The sequence below is a fragment of the Astatotilapia calliptera genome, chromosome 20, assembly GCF_900246225.1.
Source record: "Astatotilapia calliptera chromosome 20, fAstCal1.2, whole genome shotgun sequence".
In the NCBI taxonomy this organism is placed as follows: domain Eukaryota; kingdom Metazoa; phylum Chordata; class Actinopteri; order Cichliformes; family Cichlidae; genus Astatotilapia; species Astatotilapia calliptera.
The window spans coordinates 5,136,276-5,151,186 of NC_039321.1; the positions used below are offsets into that span (position 1 = coordinate 5,136,276).

At 41.6% G+C, this 14,911-nt stretch overlaps 1 protein-coding gene across 1 annotated transcript in view; it reads right to left on the reverse strand.

The window, feature by feature from the left end:
- Positions 1-14,911, reverse strand: part of spryd3 (SPRY domain containing 3) — an 81,578-nt gene that overhangs the window by 4,557 nt on the left and 62,110 nt on the right. Inside the window, exons 9-10 of the mRNA XM_026153365.1 lie at positions 7,498-7,617; positions 6,167-6,315 (exon numbers count right to left, since the gene is read on the reverse strand). Coding sequence (XP_026009150.1) covers positions 6,167-6,315; positions 7,498-7,617 — 269 coding nt within the window. The remainder of the gene's footprint in view (positions 1-6,166; positions 6,316-7,497; positions 7,618-14,911) is intronic.

Below are 14,911 nucleotides of genomic sequence, written 5' to 3' on the forward strand. Positions count from 1 at the left end.
GTTGAGCAGCCAGATTCATACAACACAAATGAGGGACAAAGAGGACGTTTTGGTGGGACAACGTGAGACGTGCTGTTACGGTTCCAGGGCTTTTTGCAGGAGTTTCTTGTGTGATGGTGGAGACTACAGGAAATGAGGAACACCTGGCAAGTGCTCGGGGCTCAAATCACACCCCGTCTCCGCTCCTGTGACGGTGTCTGTGCCGTCTACTGCCGCAGCACCACTGTTTTCTTGATTTGGTTTTGCACATACATCTCCTCCATGCACCGCCTTACACCGCTGACCAGATGTTTACACATCATGATTGTTGCTAGGTTTAATAAACCTTTGGTAATCCTTATTAAAAAAGACAACGAGTCTAACAAAAAAAATAAAAATTCTTTGGATACAGGGAAAACGTAAACGTTTGTACCCAGAAACAAAAACTGACATATTAGATGCTTTAACTATTTAACAGACTTGCATTTATGCCATAGTGATGCTCCTCCTTGAAGTGAGCATCATTTATCTTGATGAAAAAGCCTTGTTGTTGCCAGATGTGAGAGGGGAATTAACAAACTCCTTTGAGCTCATAAGATAGCAACAGCAACTTTAAATAACCACTTGTTAGTACCATTTCTATCGTGCAACATACTGATCCTTAAGCTGTTTTGCTACAGCAGCAGAAGACCACGCAGGGTGTACTCCTGTCAACTGAGAACAGGAATCTAAGGCAACAGTTCACACAGGCTCACAAAAAGTAGACAACAGAAACATCACCTGGTCTGATGAGCCTTGATTTCTGCATTTGGATGGATGGGTCAGAATTTGGCAAAAGCAACATGAAATCAATCCTGCCTCTTATCAGCGGTTCAGGCTGATGCTGTAATGGTGGAGACACCACAGCCGACCTGAACGTTGTTGCATTCCATCATGACCACAGCGTACCCATCGTCTGCGTCTACTTCCTGCAGGATGATGTATTACAAAGCTCGGGACAATGAGTTCACTGTACTCAGATGGCCTCCGCAGTCACCAGTTCTCAATCCAATACAGCACATTTGAGATGTGGTAGAATGGGAGATTCGCATCATGGATGTGCAACCAAACAAAACTGCAGCATCTGCGTGACGTTATCATGTCTGTATGGACCAACATCTCCCAGGAATGCATGAAGAATTGGGGCAGCTTTGAAAGGACAACCTGACGAGATTTACGCAACAAAGTGGCAGATGAGTGTATTTCTGGGTCTTTTCTGTCTCTTAGTCGTCTTTGCGCCACCCATTTCTAGTAAAATGTGTTCAAACTTTTAAAAATAGAACCAATCAAAATGTGGGACATTTTTTCTGTATCAATCCCACATAAAATGGGACATTGAGTCACGAACAGGAGAGTGAAGGGCAGAGGAGACGAGGAGGATTACATTCGAGAAGAAAATACAGGACATATGCTTTAACTCTTATAATATGTAAACCTGCTCTGCATTTTTTAAGCTTCACGGATATACACGCTGAAGTCCTCGGGGTAGGTTTTAACAAAATATGCACAGAAATTTCTGTTTATAAGAGTTCACCAACAATCAACAATCCAAAACACTACACATGATTTGTGCCTCGGTTACTTAAAGAAAATTCTCCAAAGCTGTATTCAATTATTATACAGAGACAAGAATAGCCTGAGGGTCTGAAAAGTGCACCTAATGTATATTTAAATAAACTTGCATTCTTTCCAGTGGCCAGCAGGTGGTGACTCTTCTAGTGGCAAAAAGAAGTTTGTGTAGTCTTAATTCTCATTTGCTTTATGGGTTTGTTAAACACTTTGCTGAAATTTTTGTGGTCTCAATCACTAGTTCACTTCCCCCACCGCTCCACGTATTTATTCCCCTTGTTTCACCTCCTTTTTTTCCATCTCATTGTCCGCTACCCAAAAACTGAGAGCCACTGATTTATGCTAAATTAGAGTGATTCCCAGATGGCAAGCAGGGCCGCCAGGGCTGATAGCAAAATGTAAAGAAGTCGCACACACACAATAAAAAGCAATCTATATGTTATTTTCATGGACTTGAATACTCATTTTTTGTGACTCTGGATATATTTCAATTGGAAGCATATTTTGTGTCTGTAGCACATATGATGTTCAGACTATTCACCAGGGAAAAGTCAGCTAAGCAAGGAAGCAGCTCTTTAAAGAAGTGGCAGCTGCCATTTTTACCTTTTTTTAAAAAAAACCCTAACTGATACGGCTCGAGCAGGGGCTGCTGTGATTTTGCCTTTGTGGGTGTGTCTTCAACTCTTCCCAGCCTTAGGTGCCACCTTTCTGTGTAGCTGATTCTCCTCAGCAATTAGGCCAGAGTACTCAAGGCCAGGGAGGGGAGCGCTCCGGTGCCAAGGACACAGGAAGGGAATAGCACTTATGTGGGTTCCAGCACATGTGTGGATTCCGGGCAACGAGAGGTTGAACAAACTGGTAAAAGTCACGATCAAAAAAGCTCACACAGAATTAAATATTAAATTATCCATAAGGACAAAGATGGAGAGTGTCAACTTAACTGGGACAGCAGTACAACAGGGAGGAATTTATACTCAGTGCAAAATAAAATTTTTGTAATATCAAGAAACATAGTGATCAATAGAAGAGTCAAACTCGTAATTAGCAGACTCTGGACTGGACATAGAGACTACTTTATTCATGATAAGAAAACATCAGTAAAGCATTTTTTCATTATGAAGCAAATTCATTAAAGAAAAGAAAGAAATGTTATGGAAAGAGAGATTAGGTCAAAAACACAATGTAGAAAGTCTACTGAAGTGGACGGCAGAGTTATTATAGTTTTGTATTTTGTAGTTTTGTATATTGAAGAAAACCAGTGAAGATCTGTCTTATAGACATCCAAAGCCTCAATCACAAGATCCATCAATCCCCAATTAGTTTGTAATAACAAAAATCAGAAATCCCAGAACATTTCCTCTATAATTTTAGTTTTTTTTATTTGTATTTTCAAGTTCACAAAACTGTTTCAGTTTTTTTTTTTTTTCAACGGTCTAGTTTAGTAGTTTAGTTTAACCATAATAACTTTGGCAGGGCGGCAGTGGTTCAGGAGGAGCTGTAATACTGAGCAACCTCAAAATAGCAGAGAAGTGGAGAATCCTTCATTTTTGGTGACAACCACCAAAGAAGAGGAGGCAGCAATGCACCAAAAGAAGACAAAGAAGGTCGTGGCGAGGAAGGTGGCAATAAAGAAAAGGCTGGGGAAGAAGAAGGCGGCGAAGAATAAGGGAACCCCACAGGAGGCAGCTCAATCACTCGCCTCAGAGTTGAGAAAAGCTTTCATTTTACTGACCTTTCATGGTTTTTGGAGAACAAGAGCCAATTTACTTTAAAGGAATTGCACTACCCACACCCATCCACACTTATTAGGGGCCCGGGTCAAAGGGGGAGCAGCCTGAGCACAGAAGCCCAGCTAATCTTTCAAGCGTGCCCTTGGTCTAACCCGGGCCTTCTCCAGGTAGGACATGCCCAAACGACCTCAACTGAGTCCTTTTGATGTTTAGGAGTAGCGGTTCTATTCTTAGCCTCTCTCTGCTTGCATGTCTAAACTCCTTACCCCATCTCTAAGAGATAGGCCAACCAACCTAAGAAGAAAGCCTATTTCCTCAACTTGTATCCACCATCTCATTCTTTCGGTCACTACCTAGCCTTTTCCTCAGCCGGAAAAAGGATGAAGTGCCCGGGTCGTGGACGAGTTGCTTTCCGACTGGAGGATTTTAAGTACCTCGGTTACTTGTAAATAGAAAAAAGAAAATCAATATTTGCAGTGGCCACCATCTAATTTATAATCAGTTATCTTCAATATAGACGAGCATTTTTCAGTGTATAAGAGGGTAGGTTGTTTGTTCCTCTAGCATCTTGGAGAGTTTGTCACAACTCTTCTGAAGTTTTAGTTTGTCTCAGCATTTTCTGCGTCTTCATGTAATCCATTTGGAGCCAAACTATCTGCTGCAGCTCTCTCTGCCTCTCGTGATGCTGCCAAAAGATCGATTTTTATGACTCGGGATCTGCACTTACATAAGGAATTTGGGACAGGAAGTCCTGCCACAAGTCTAGCTAGTGAGAGGTCATGCGTTATCTCAAAGATGGTCACCACCTCAGTGTTCACATTTACACATTCAATTGGTTTCCCATAGTGGCTGGTTGACATGTGAAATCAGACGCAAACAAGTATATACCGCCTTCTTAATTCCCAGAATCAACATTAATTTAGATCTTACTGCAACAATGCTGACTTTGGATACTTGTTCAGACTTCTATGGTTCTTGCTGGCAAGTGGAAAACATCATAGCTGTGATAAATCATGTATAGCAGCATGAATGCTCAGGCAATCACAGGCACAATACCAAGCTTTTGCAGCAGAGCTCATGATCTAAAAACTCCTCCCAGCACCCACGGTCATCTTCCATTACTGTACTTAAGGATGTCTGCAGGTATAAACAAGTTCAATTTAACACTTTAGGGCATTTAAGAGCAAACTTGAGAAGAAAATACAGAAGTGGAAAAAGAAAGTGGAAAATATACTCTGTACAAGTACACGCATGGATGTGAGATAAAAGTAAAAAGGGTAAATTACAATATTTGTAAGAACGTAATATGAAATGTTTATTGATTGTTTATTAAAGTGAAGCGAAAAACTGTAAAAGCACTAAATGAGCCTGTTGTTCCATTGAATTGCAGGCTCAAATCAAGCTAGTTAATGTCTATGTGCAAAGGTCTTGACCTGTACTTCATTTATTATTTGTTTAACCAGGAAGTGAAACTCTTTGGATTAATAATCTCTTTTGCAAGAATTTAATGGGCTGATAGAGGCAGCTTTAACCTAACATGTTAGTCAATAGTCGGAGAAACCAGAGCACGAGAAGTGCTCCTCAAAGATCCCAAAAACTTGATTCTGTTCATCTGGACGTAGGAGAAACATTTCGTCACTCATCCAAGTGACTTCTTCAGTGTCAGCTGACTGCAGGTTTCCCCAACCTTATAAACAGTACATTCGCTCAATGACTGAAACTAGCACCACTGACGAACAACGGGCTGTGAGGTCAGTTTTGATATGCAAATTGTCATGACCACTGATCAACAACCACAGATCAATGGCATATGAAATACTCCTGAAATATGTGTCAGGAGTATCGACGGAGACACATTTTCTCTAAAAATTGTCTCTGTGGCTTTTAAACCCCAAAACACACTGTACCAAAAATTGGTCCACCCCAAGGATTGGGTCCCCCGACACAAACAGCGTAGCATAGAGTACGCTGTTAAGTGCCAGGAGAATTGCCGTGATTTATACATCGGGGAAACCAAACAGCCAGTGGCTAAGCGGATGGCACTACACAGAAGAGCTACCTCGTCAGGCCAGGACTCTGCAGTCTATTTACACCTACAGGACAGTGGACACTCTGAGCGCACACATCATGGACAGGGAGGAACGCTGGTTTGAGCGGAGAGTCAAGGAAAAGGGAAAGACCATCTCTGAATCGAGGAGTGGGCCTAAGGGTACATCTTTCGCCATCTTACAATGCTGTGATTGCAGCCATTCCCCAACTCATGGCCATTGGTCAATTGTCATTGATCAGTGGCTGTTGATCAAAGGTCATGACAATTTGCATATTAATGATCAAGAAACTGACCTCACAGCCCATTCTTCGTCAGTGGTGCTAGTTTCAGTCATTGAGCAAATGTACTGTTTATAAGGTTGGGGAAACCTGCAGTCAGCTCAGACTGAATGAGTGATAAAACATTTCTCCCACTGCAAACGCTACTTCCAGATGAACAGAATCAATTTTTGGGATTCCCTTACCTGGATGATTGAGCATGCATCAAGACTCCTCAAAGAAGAGCTCTAAAAACACTTCAATCACCAAAACCTCGGTACAATCCTCGGGGATGTTACTACTTAAACTGCTCCAAAAGGTACCGGAAAAAAACGCGAAAGCTTTTTGTTGCACCTGCATCAGCACAGAGCTCTGCTATTCTATCTGTTCTTCACAAGAAGTATCACTGGGGTTCATTAACCAAGGGCAGCACTGAATATCCCCCCCGCCCCAGGCCAAAAACCCTGAACACACATACCTCACCTTACATATATACAGCAAAAATTAAACAAGGTTGTGTTGTGTTTAAAACTGTTCCTCACCGTGACCTTCCTGCCCTCCTGTTCCTGTTCTCCCGCCTCCTCTCCATCCTCCCCCTCCTCCTCCTCCGCCTCGTCATTCAGGTACAGAACATTCTGGACGCTGGCGTGACCTGGGCGGATGTCCAGTCGATCCCAGTCATCTGTGTCCCCTGACGACAAAGCACACACTGTGGGGTTAAGAAGAGGCTGCAGCTTGCTGTACTTCACAGTCATTCCCTAATAAAACCTAAGGTCAGGTAACACAGTGTGATGAGACAGATATGGTTAGATGACATAAGCTGCTGTCTGAGGCCACTTGTAAGTTTGAACATTATTTCTTTCACGTGCAACACATTCCTTAATAGCAGTAAATACAAAAATCCTGGGAAACTGAACAAAATGTAAATAAAAATTAAATGCAAAGTTTAGAAAAAAGAATAATTTGATATTTTTTACATGAAAATGGTACAGTAAGAAGAACTGAGAATATAACAAAATATAGAAGTTGTAAAACTAATAACAGCAGAAATCTTATAATGTTTGAAATTAAATTGCAAAAGATCAACAGTGTGATAGGGTGCAAAAACAGACACAAAGAGGGGTTCACCATTCAAACCTGTGTGGGAAAATAATCTAATATGGGATTTCATCAGCAGCAGTTCATAATATCATTAAAAGATTCAGTCAACATGAATCTCTGTCTGCCAAACAGTTACACTAACTGGCTGAGATCCTGAGCCCCTTAAAGCAGCGGTCCCCAACCCCCGGGCCGCGGACCAGTACCGGTCCGTGAGTCGTTTGGTACCGGGCCACGAGAGTAGAGGCTCAGGTGTGAAATGTATGGTTTTCAGGGTTTTTATCAGTTTTCAGCGTTATTTTGTTATCGTTTTTATCGTTAACGCGGTTTTTCCTGGGTCTTTTCACGTGTGTTATGAATAAATCTTCTTTTTTTCGGTACCGGTACTAGTTTTATTTTGTTGTATTTATCCGCGATACCTTAAAGGCCGGTCTGTGAAAATATTGTCGGGCATAAACCGGTCAGTGGCGCAAAAAAGGTTGGAGACCGCTGCCTTAAAACATCAAAAACAGATCTGATTCTGTAGTGGCAATAAGTGCATTTGTTCGTGCATGCACGAAATTGGAATGTTTAAGACTGGAACAGGTACACGACTGTGAACCAGTCGCCTTCTGCACGCCTGATTCTTGCCCTTAAGAAATACTGTCAAGCAATTGTTTCACTAGTTTATTTAAATAACCAGCTTAGATGACGGCATCGATACAATCACGGAGGTGTGTTCAGGACAAACAAACCTCTTTAATGAGTGACAGTGTAATTGCAGCTTTCCTCTCACCTTCCCCGTCCAGGATGTAGTCTCGTGGGAACATGATGCCGCAGCCCATGATGTCGCCTTTGAAGCAGCGAGGACCAAAAGCATCTCCGACTCCGCTGCCGTGAAAGATCTTTCCATCATCTATGAGAGAGTGAGAGAAATAAACTGTAAGCTATCCATTTAACCAGTTTATTAAGAATTTGTTCCTCTGTTTATTTGTGCTCAGGATTTCTGCAGGATTAATTACACTGAACTTTTTTTTCAAACCACAATCATTATGACAAATTATGAAAGCATGACGTGAAACCAGCACCAACAATACAGCCTATAATTATTTCTTACATAATATTCTAGCAGTTTCCTGCAGTATCCAGCACTTTCTAAACATTTAAATAAATTAACGTGACTCGAACCGTGACGGGTAACTCATTAAAAAGCAATAAATACTGCACAATCACTTAAATCTAAGCAAAAAACTGACACTAGTAGCAGCAGGAGTAATAGTAGCAAAGGAACTTTTAGCGTCTCTGGCTTTGTTACTCCAACCCTTAAACATGCAAGCTGCAGCTTGTAACATGATTTTAGCTTCCTTCACACACCAGACAAGTTTAAGTAACCCAAAGAAACAACCACTAATGAGCATACATGAGCACTTGCTCTCAAATGTATCTCCAACTTTCACTTGTGGACACCGCCACAGTTTGCAATCCCTTGTAAATAACTTTTGTGTGACGCATCCTGACAGGGCTGACTGCAGCAGTTCATTGGTGAAATGCTTTTAATTTGTAGGTGTTTAATGAAGAAGTATTTGTAACATAGGCAACAAAGTTTCAAGCTGTAAGGCTGAACTTGAGTGAACTGGACCGCAGTGTTTCTTTTAATGTGTTTACCACAGAGGCCAACGTGTGTACATCCAGCGTAGCGCTAACATACAGGACATCCTGACATTCCAGCAGGATGATGACGTGTAAAGGCGGAAAAAAAACCAGCCACTACTAAAAACACTTTTCTCAAAAGAAGGGGAAAAAAAAGGCATCAACAACATCTAAAGGAAATCACCAAAACAACACACACTACAGTTTCGAGCGACAATGGAAAAACGGGGCAAAAGAAAAACATTGCAGAGGTAGCCTGCAGACAAGCTTTCCTCAAGTGAAGCGGCGTGGCTGCTGCTGGTAAATATTTATGGAGTTGTCATGGGACCCGTCCCCGGCTCAGGATACTGTTTAAACAATCTCTATCTGAGCACCGGGAGGCAGACAGAGACACTGTATCATTACGGCTCCCATGCGGGCCCTTGTCACAACACCACACACTAGGCAAACAGTGGAGCCACGCCGGCATGAGGCGCAGCACAGCTAAAAATAGACGAGCAGGGCTTTGGAGAGCGACAAGGACTGGCGCTAGAGGTGAGCTCGGGTGTGCAAGTCCAGGTTTGGGGCCCACGGTTGGAGCTAGCTGACTGGGAGAGGAAAGGTAGGAAGAGCCTGGCAGAGCATCAAGGGCTGTGGCTGGAGGGATGTTTCCTACAGCAAATTATATATTCTTGCTCACAGTTTGCTGGCAGTTAGTAGATTTGCTATTGCACATCCACAAGAAACATAAAAAAATAATGGAACTGCAGCAGACGCCAAGATATCATAATCTGGATACTTGTGAACTTTATGTGGATGTGTTGTAAGGACAAACATGTTGAAATAAAACAATGAACTCGGCTGGGCGCCATTTGGAAAAATTCTGACTTTCAAAGTCATCGGATCCCAGTGTAACTGCAGCCATTTAAGTTCAAAAATCTACCCAGTGAATTTAAGCATCTCCTCATAATTATCATGAAGGTTTAACAAAAGCAGCCCCATAAATCAACACTCACACCTTTCTCATATCCTCAGTCCAGTTCTTCTCCATAGAGTCTTACACCTGTGTAACAATCGTTGACCTGTGACACACCTTAAGGTCAAGGTCACTGAGACTCATACCCGTGTGGTATGAATTTGAAACTCCTACGTCATCTCATTCTCAAGTTATTGCATTCATAAACTTGGATGTCCACGCTGCCTGGCCACCCGCCCGCCCAGCAGAGTGATGGCAAAACCCCATGAGGCTTTTACGGCTGTAGTGTAAAAACCATAATCAACATGACCATCACTCTTACTATATTTTCCACATATTTGCCCCCCAAAAAGCTCTGCTGCAAAAAATACAGGTGCTCAAAAGTACAATCAGAATTAGTTACTGTGAGCAAATTTAAAGGCTCTGGTTGTTCAGGTAACCATTAAACGCATTTACTGTCCCCTCATTTGCCAACCAGCTGCACCCATTGGTAGTTCATCAAACTCTTGGAATGAAAAGTTGAACCTACTTTGCGTCATCAGCAGTTATGTCACATGACCTTGGTTGAAGCCGCTCAATGTCACTGAGTTTGTTTGCACCTTACTTTCGCTGCATGGAGTAAACCACTATTTATTTTACTGGCCATAACAAACGTCTTTTTCCGTGGTCTGTGGTCGCTTGTACTGTGTGTCATTGTATTTGTGTGACTGTTTACGTTTGTCATTGTTAAAAGATCTTTTCATCAGGTCACTCTTGAAAAAGTGACTTTTACACAGATAAAAATAATAAAAATAATAGACATATAACTATTACCTATATTTGCCCATATTAGTGTTCAGTTTTTCAGGTATCTGATATTTCTTATTGACCTCTGAAGTGACTGTTGATGTTTTTTGTTTTTCCTTTCTTCAGCTATGAGGTTCAATTTCCTGCGGGATCTGCACACGGGCAACTCTATTGATGGCCTGATGAATGATAAAATGCTTTTTGGTTTCACTAAAACTAACGATGCTCACATCCCTTTTATTGGCCTTTAATATATTTGCTTTTAACCAGTTCAAAGCTAATTTATGGTGGGTGTAAGTGGAAGTTAATGACCCTTAAAGGGGACCTCATCTGCTCATTTCCAGTTCCATGTTTTTATTCCTGGATTCTTAAAGAGTAGCTTTGGATGATTCACGGTTCAAAATGATTATTTATTTTATAGCGGGCCTTTCACTGCATCTGCTGTGTTTTAGTGCAAAAGAGGATGAAAACTGCTATACTGGAAAGGGGAAAAAAGGGCTGGAAAATAGGCAGTTTAAAATTAGCATAGAGGTGTTGACCAAGGAAGCTAAACGAAGCAGCAGATTGGTGATGCTGTTAAACTGGAAGTCTTGATAATAGATTTAGACTGTCAGTAGCTGTCATCACCACCAGGTGTTATATCTACAGCAAGAGCAACAAGAGGGTGAAAAATGGATCTGGGCTCAGGGTTTGGCGCTGGGCCCTCAGAAGGAGAGCTCAGGCTCTGTGGCTCCTGAGCGACTAAGAGCGCCTGGCTGACGACCGAGACCAGCTGGGAAGAGAAAAACTTTCTGGTAACACTAGAGTTTGCCCGGAAAAGAGCGGGCTTCCCTGCCCAGGGAACAATGACTTCACTGATTCCAAAAACATGAAAAATTAAACCTAAATATTTATGTTCTTTCGTGATCCCACACATGCATGTGCACATGCTGCTAAAAATGTACTTCAAATTCCATTTGCAGATGCCGTGTGGGTTTATCACAAACAAAATGCGATAAGCCCACATGGCATCTGCCGTGTGTTAAAACCGCATGGCAGATGCCGTGTGATGATGATATATGATATGACATACATCCTGGGTTCATTTTCCAGTGAGGCCCCAGTTGATGCATATGTGAACAATATACTTCCTTGGTTAGAGAAACTGCACAATTAAGCAATACAGGCAGGGCTGCAGAGTCTCTGCACCAGTGAAGCTATGGTATACCTTGGTGGTTGATGGCAAATGTTCTCAAAGAAATAAGACTTAAAGTAAAGTTTCCATCAGGTAACTCCCCTGTTACGGTCTGGTCCAGATCTGAGGCAGAGGAAGCCTCAGAGGGATGTACAGCTCAGCTGATGGTTTGGTGAGCTGTTGGATTACCTGGATCCAAACTGAGCACCCATGGCAACCTACCAAATCACACTTTTTAATCATGCTGCCAGGAATTTATAAGATAGTGACAGGCTCTAGGATGGTCTTGCCACTTCCTGCTGTGTTTCAAACAGGTGCCTGCAAGTCAGTAGCTTTCAAAGCTTTCGATTTGGTCATTCACAGGTGTCAATATGTGGACCACAGAGTGTTATACTGCATATGCTATAACACAATAACAACAGCATATCAGCTTTTCAACTATTAATACTGTAGTGAAAGAACTGTAGCTCAAGGTTTTTATAACCAACCAAAACTAAACCAAAAATTAAAAAACGAACCTGTTAGGCTCTATCCACACATTTTCCATCCACTTAAATACAGGGAGTGCAGAATTATTAGGCAAGTTGTGTTTTTGAGGAATAATTTTATTATTGAACAACAACCATGTTCTCAATGAACCCAAAAAACTCATTAATATCAAAGCTGAATGTTTTTGGAAGTAGTTTTTAGTTTGTTTTTAGTTTTAGCTATTTTAGGGGGATATCTGTGTGTGCAGGTGACTATTACTGTGCATAATTATTAGGCAACTTAACAAAAAACAAATATATACCCATTTCAATTATTTATTTTTACCAGTGAAACCAATATAACATCTCCACATTCACAAATATACATTTCTGACATTCAAAAACAAAACAAAAACAAATCAGTGACCAATATAGCCACCTTTCTTTGCAAGGACACTCAAAAGCCTGCCATCCATGGATTCTGTCAGTGTTTTGATCTGTTCACCATCAACATTGCGTGCAGCAGCAACCACAGCCTCCCAGACACTGTTCAGAGAGGTGTACTGTTTTCCCTCCTTGTAAATCTCACATTTGATGATGGACCACAGGTTCTCAATGGGGTTCAGATCAGGTGAACAAGGAGGCCATGTCATTAGTTTTTCTTCTTTTATACCCTTTCTTGCCAGCCACGCTGTGGAGTACTTGGACGCGTGTGATGGAGCATTGTCCTGCATGAAAATCATGTTTTTCTTGAAGGATGCAGACTTCTTCCTGTACCACTGCTTGAAGAAGGTGTCTTCCAGAAACTGGCAGTAGGACTGGGAGTTGAGCTTGACTCCATCCTCAACCCGAAAAGGCCCCACAAGCTCATCTTTGATGATACCAGCCCAAACCAGTACTCCACCTCCACCTTGCTGGCGTCTGAGTCGGACTGGAGCTCTCTGCCCTTTACCAATCCAGCCACGGGCCCATCCATCTGGCCCATCAAGACTCACTCTCATTTCATCAGTCCATAAAACCTTAGAAAAACCAGTCGTGAGATATTTCTTGGCCCAGTCTTGACGTTTCAGCTTGTGTGTCTTGTTCAGTGGTGGTCGTCTTTCAGCCTTTCTTACCTTGGCCATGTCTCTGAGTATTGCACACCTTGTGCTTTTGGGCACTCCAGTGATGTTGCAGCTCTGAAATATGGCCAAACTGGTGGCAAGTGGCATCTTGGCAGCTGCACGCTTGACTTTTCTCAGTTCATGGGCAGTTATTTTGTGCCTTGGTTTTTCCACACGCTTCTTGTGACCCTGTTGACTATTTTGAATGAAACGCTTGATTGTTCGATGATCACGCTTCAGAAGCTTTGCAATTTTGAGACTGCTGCATCCCTCTGCAAGATATCTCACTATTTTTGACTTTTCTGAGCCTGTCAAGTCCTTCTTTTGACCCATTTTGCCAAAAGAAAGGACGTTGCCTAATAATTATGCACACCTGATATAGGGTGTTGATGTCATTAGACCACGACCCTTCTCATTACAGAGATGCACATCACCTAATATGCTTAATTGGTAGTAGGCTTTCGAGCCTATACAGCTTGTAGTAAGACAACATGCATGAAGAGGATGATGTGGACAAAATATTCATTTGCCTAATAATTCTGCACTCCCTGTAGTTAATCATAAGGAGAAAGGTGGGGCACAGTTTGGACCAGTCTATTACAGGGCTAAAATATGATGGTAGCCCAGATTCTTTGACAAGAAGTGTGATTAATGAGCAAAAGAACCATTTTTTGAGTATGAAAAGTACAAGATATATGTCATAGCCCCATTTCTATGCCCTACTGTACACCTTAATGTACAGCAAAGTCCAATAACAACAGTCAGTTGATGATCTGATGTTCTCGTTTTCCTTGTGAATATAACAGTGTGAGTTGTGGATGTGGATTCTTATCATGAAGGTATTTTCTAGATCTTTCCTTCACTGCATAGCTGCTATTGCATAACTGTTATGTACTTCATGTACACTTATTATCAGATCAGTTTAGGCAGTTGTGGCTCAGGAAGTAGAGCACGTTGCTGTCTTACCATAAGGCTGGTGGCTCAATCTCCAGTTCCACAAGCCTGAGTCCTCTTTGGGTAGGATACCCAACTCCAAATGAGTCCTCAAAGGTATAAAATAAAGAGCCGTATACAAGATACAAAGTAAGTACCCACCTACTGTACACAACAATCATCTATTAAACCATTAATAACCAATGTACAGTTAACAGGAGATATTATTTGGTGGTGAGAGTCTCAACTCCACATGTTGCATCATCTCTAAAGCACCCCCAACATGGGACATGCTCTCATGGCTACAACTGCGAGTGTCACCGGTGGCTGGAGGCTCTCCCAGTTGGCATTTGGTGAGAAACTAATAAAAACTAAAAATCTCACAGAAACTACAGCTAATGATGTAAAGTGACAAAGTCCACATAAAGACAAAGCTGTGTGTGAAGGGATCAAACATGGGACTTTTACCAATGAGTCTGGGTTTTGTGTCCCATGTGAATCTAAAAGTGAGCGTGGAGTTTTTATTTTTAGACTTACTGGACTTATTATTTTAAAAAAATCTGTTGCCAAATGAGTATGGTTAGGTTTAGGTAAAAAAAAAAACTGCTTGGTTAGGCTTAAGCACGAATACTACTTGGATTTGTTTAGGAAAAGTTCATGGGTTTGCATTAAAATAGACTCTTTCACAATCTTACCCATGTATTAAAAAGCCTTTCTGGCTTGGCTTTCAGGCAGAAAGCCCTGAAGGCAAAATTCTCCCACGTGTGGTGTTTCTTCCCAATCGGCAAAGCTATGACATTGCAAAACGTGATCAGTCAGTTCCAGTGACGATGCTGTAGCAACGCTGTTGTTGACACCGTTGTAGGGACAACATCATCAACACCAGCACATCTTCAGGTGTTTCTACGATATATAGTGGTACTAATGTGATGTTTAATATTTTGGTGGTTTTTAAGCTGATTAATGGATCAAGATTTAAACAAATATTTTCATTTTTTAGGTTACCTTTTCAAATACTATGTGGCTAAATCTTTTCCAGTTTGACTCTCTCTGGGTTTTGGTTGGAAAAAGAAAGAATTTGGAAAATTTTCAATATTTATGACATTTTACACACGAAGTAAAACAACATCTGAAAAAAGTGG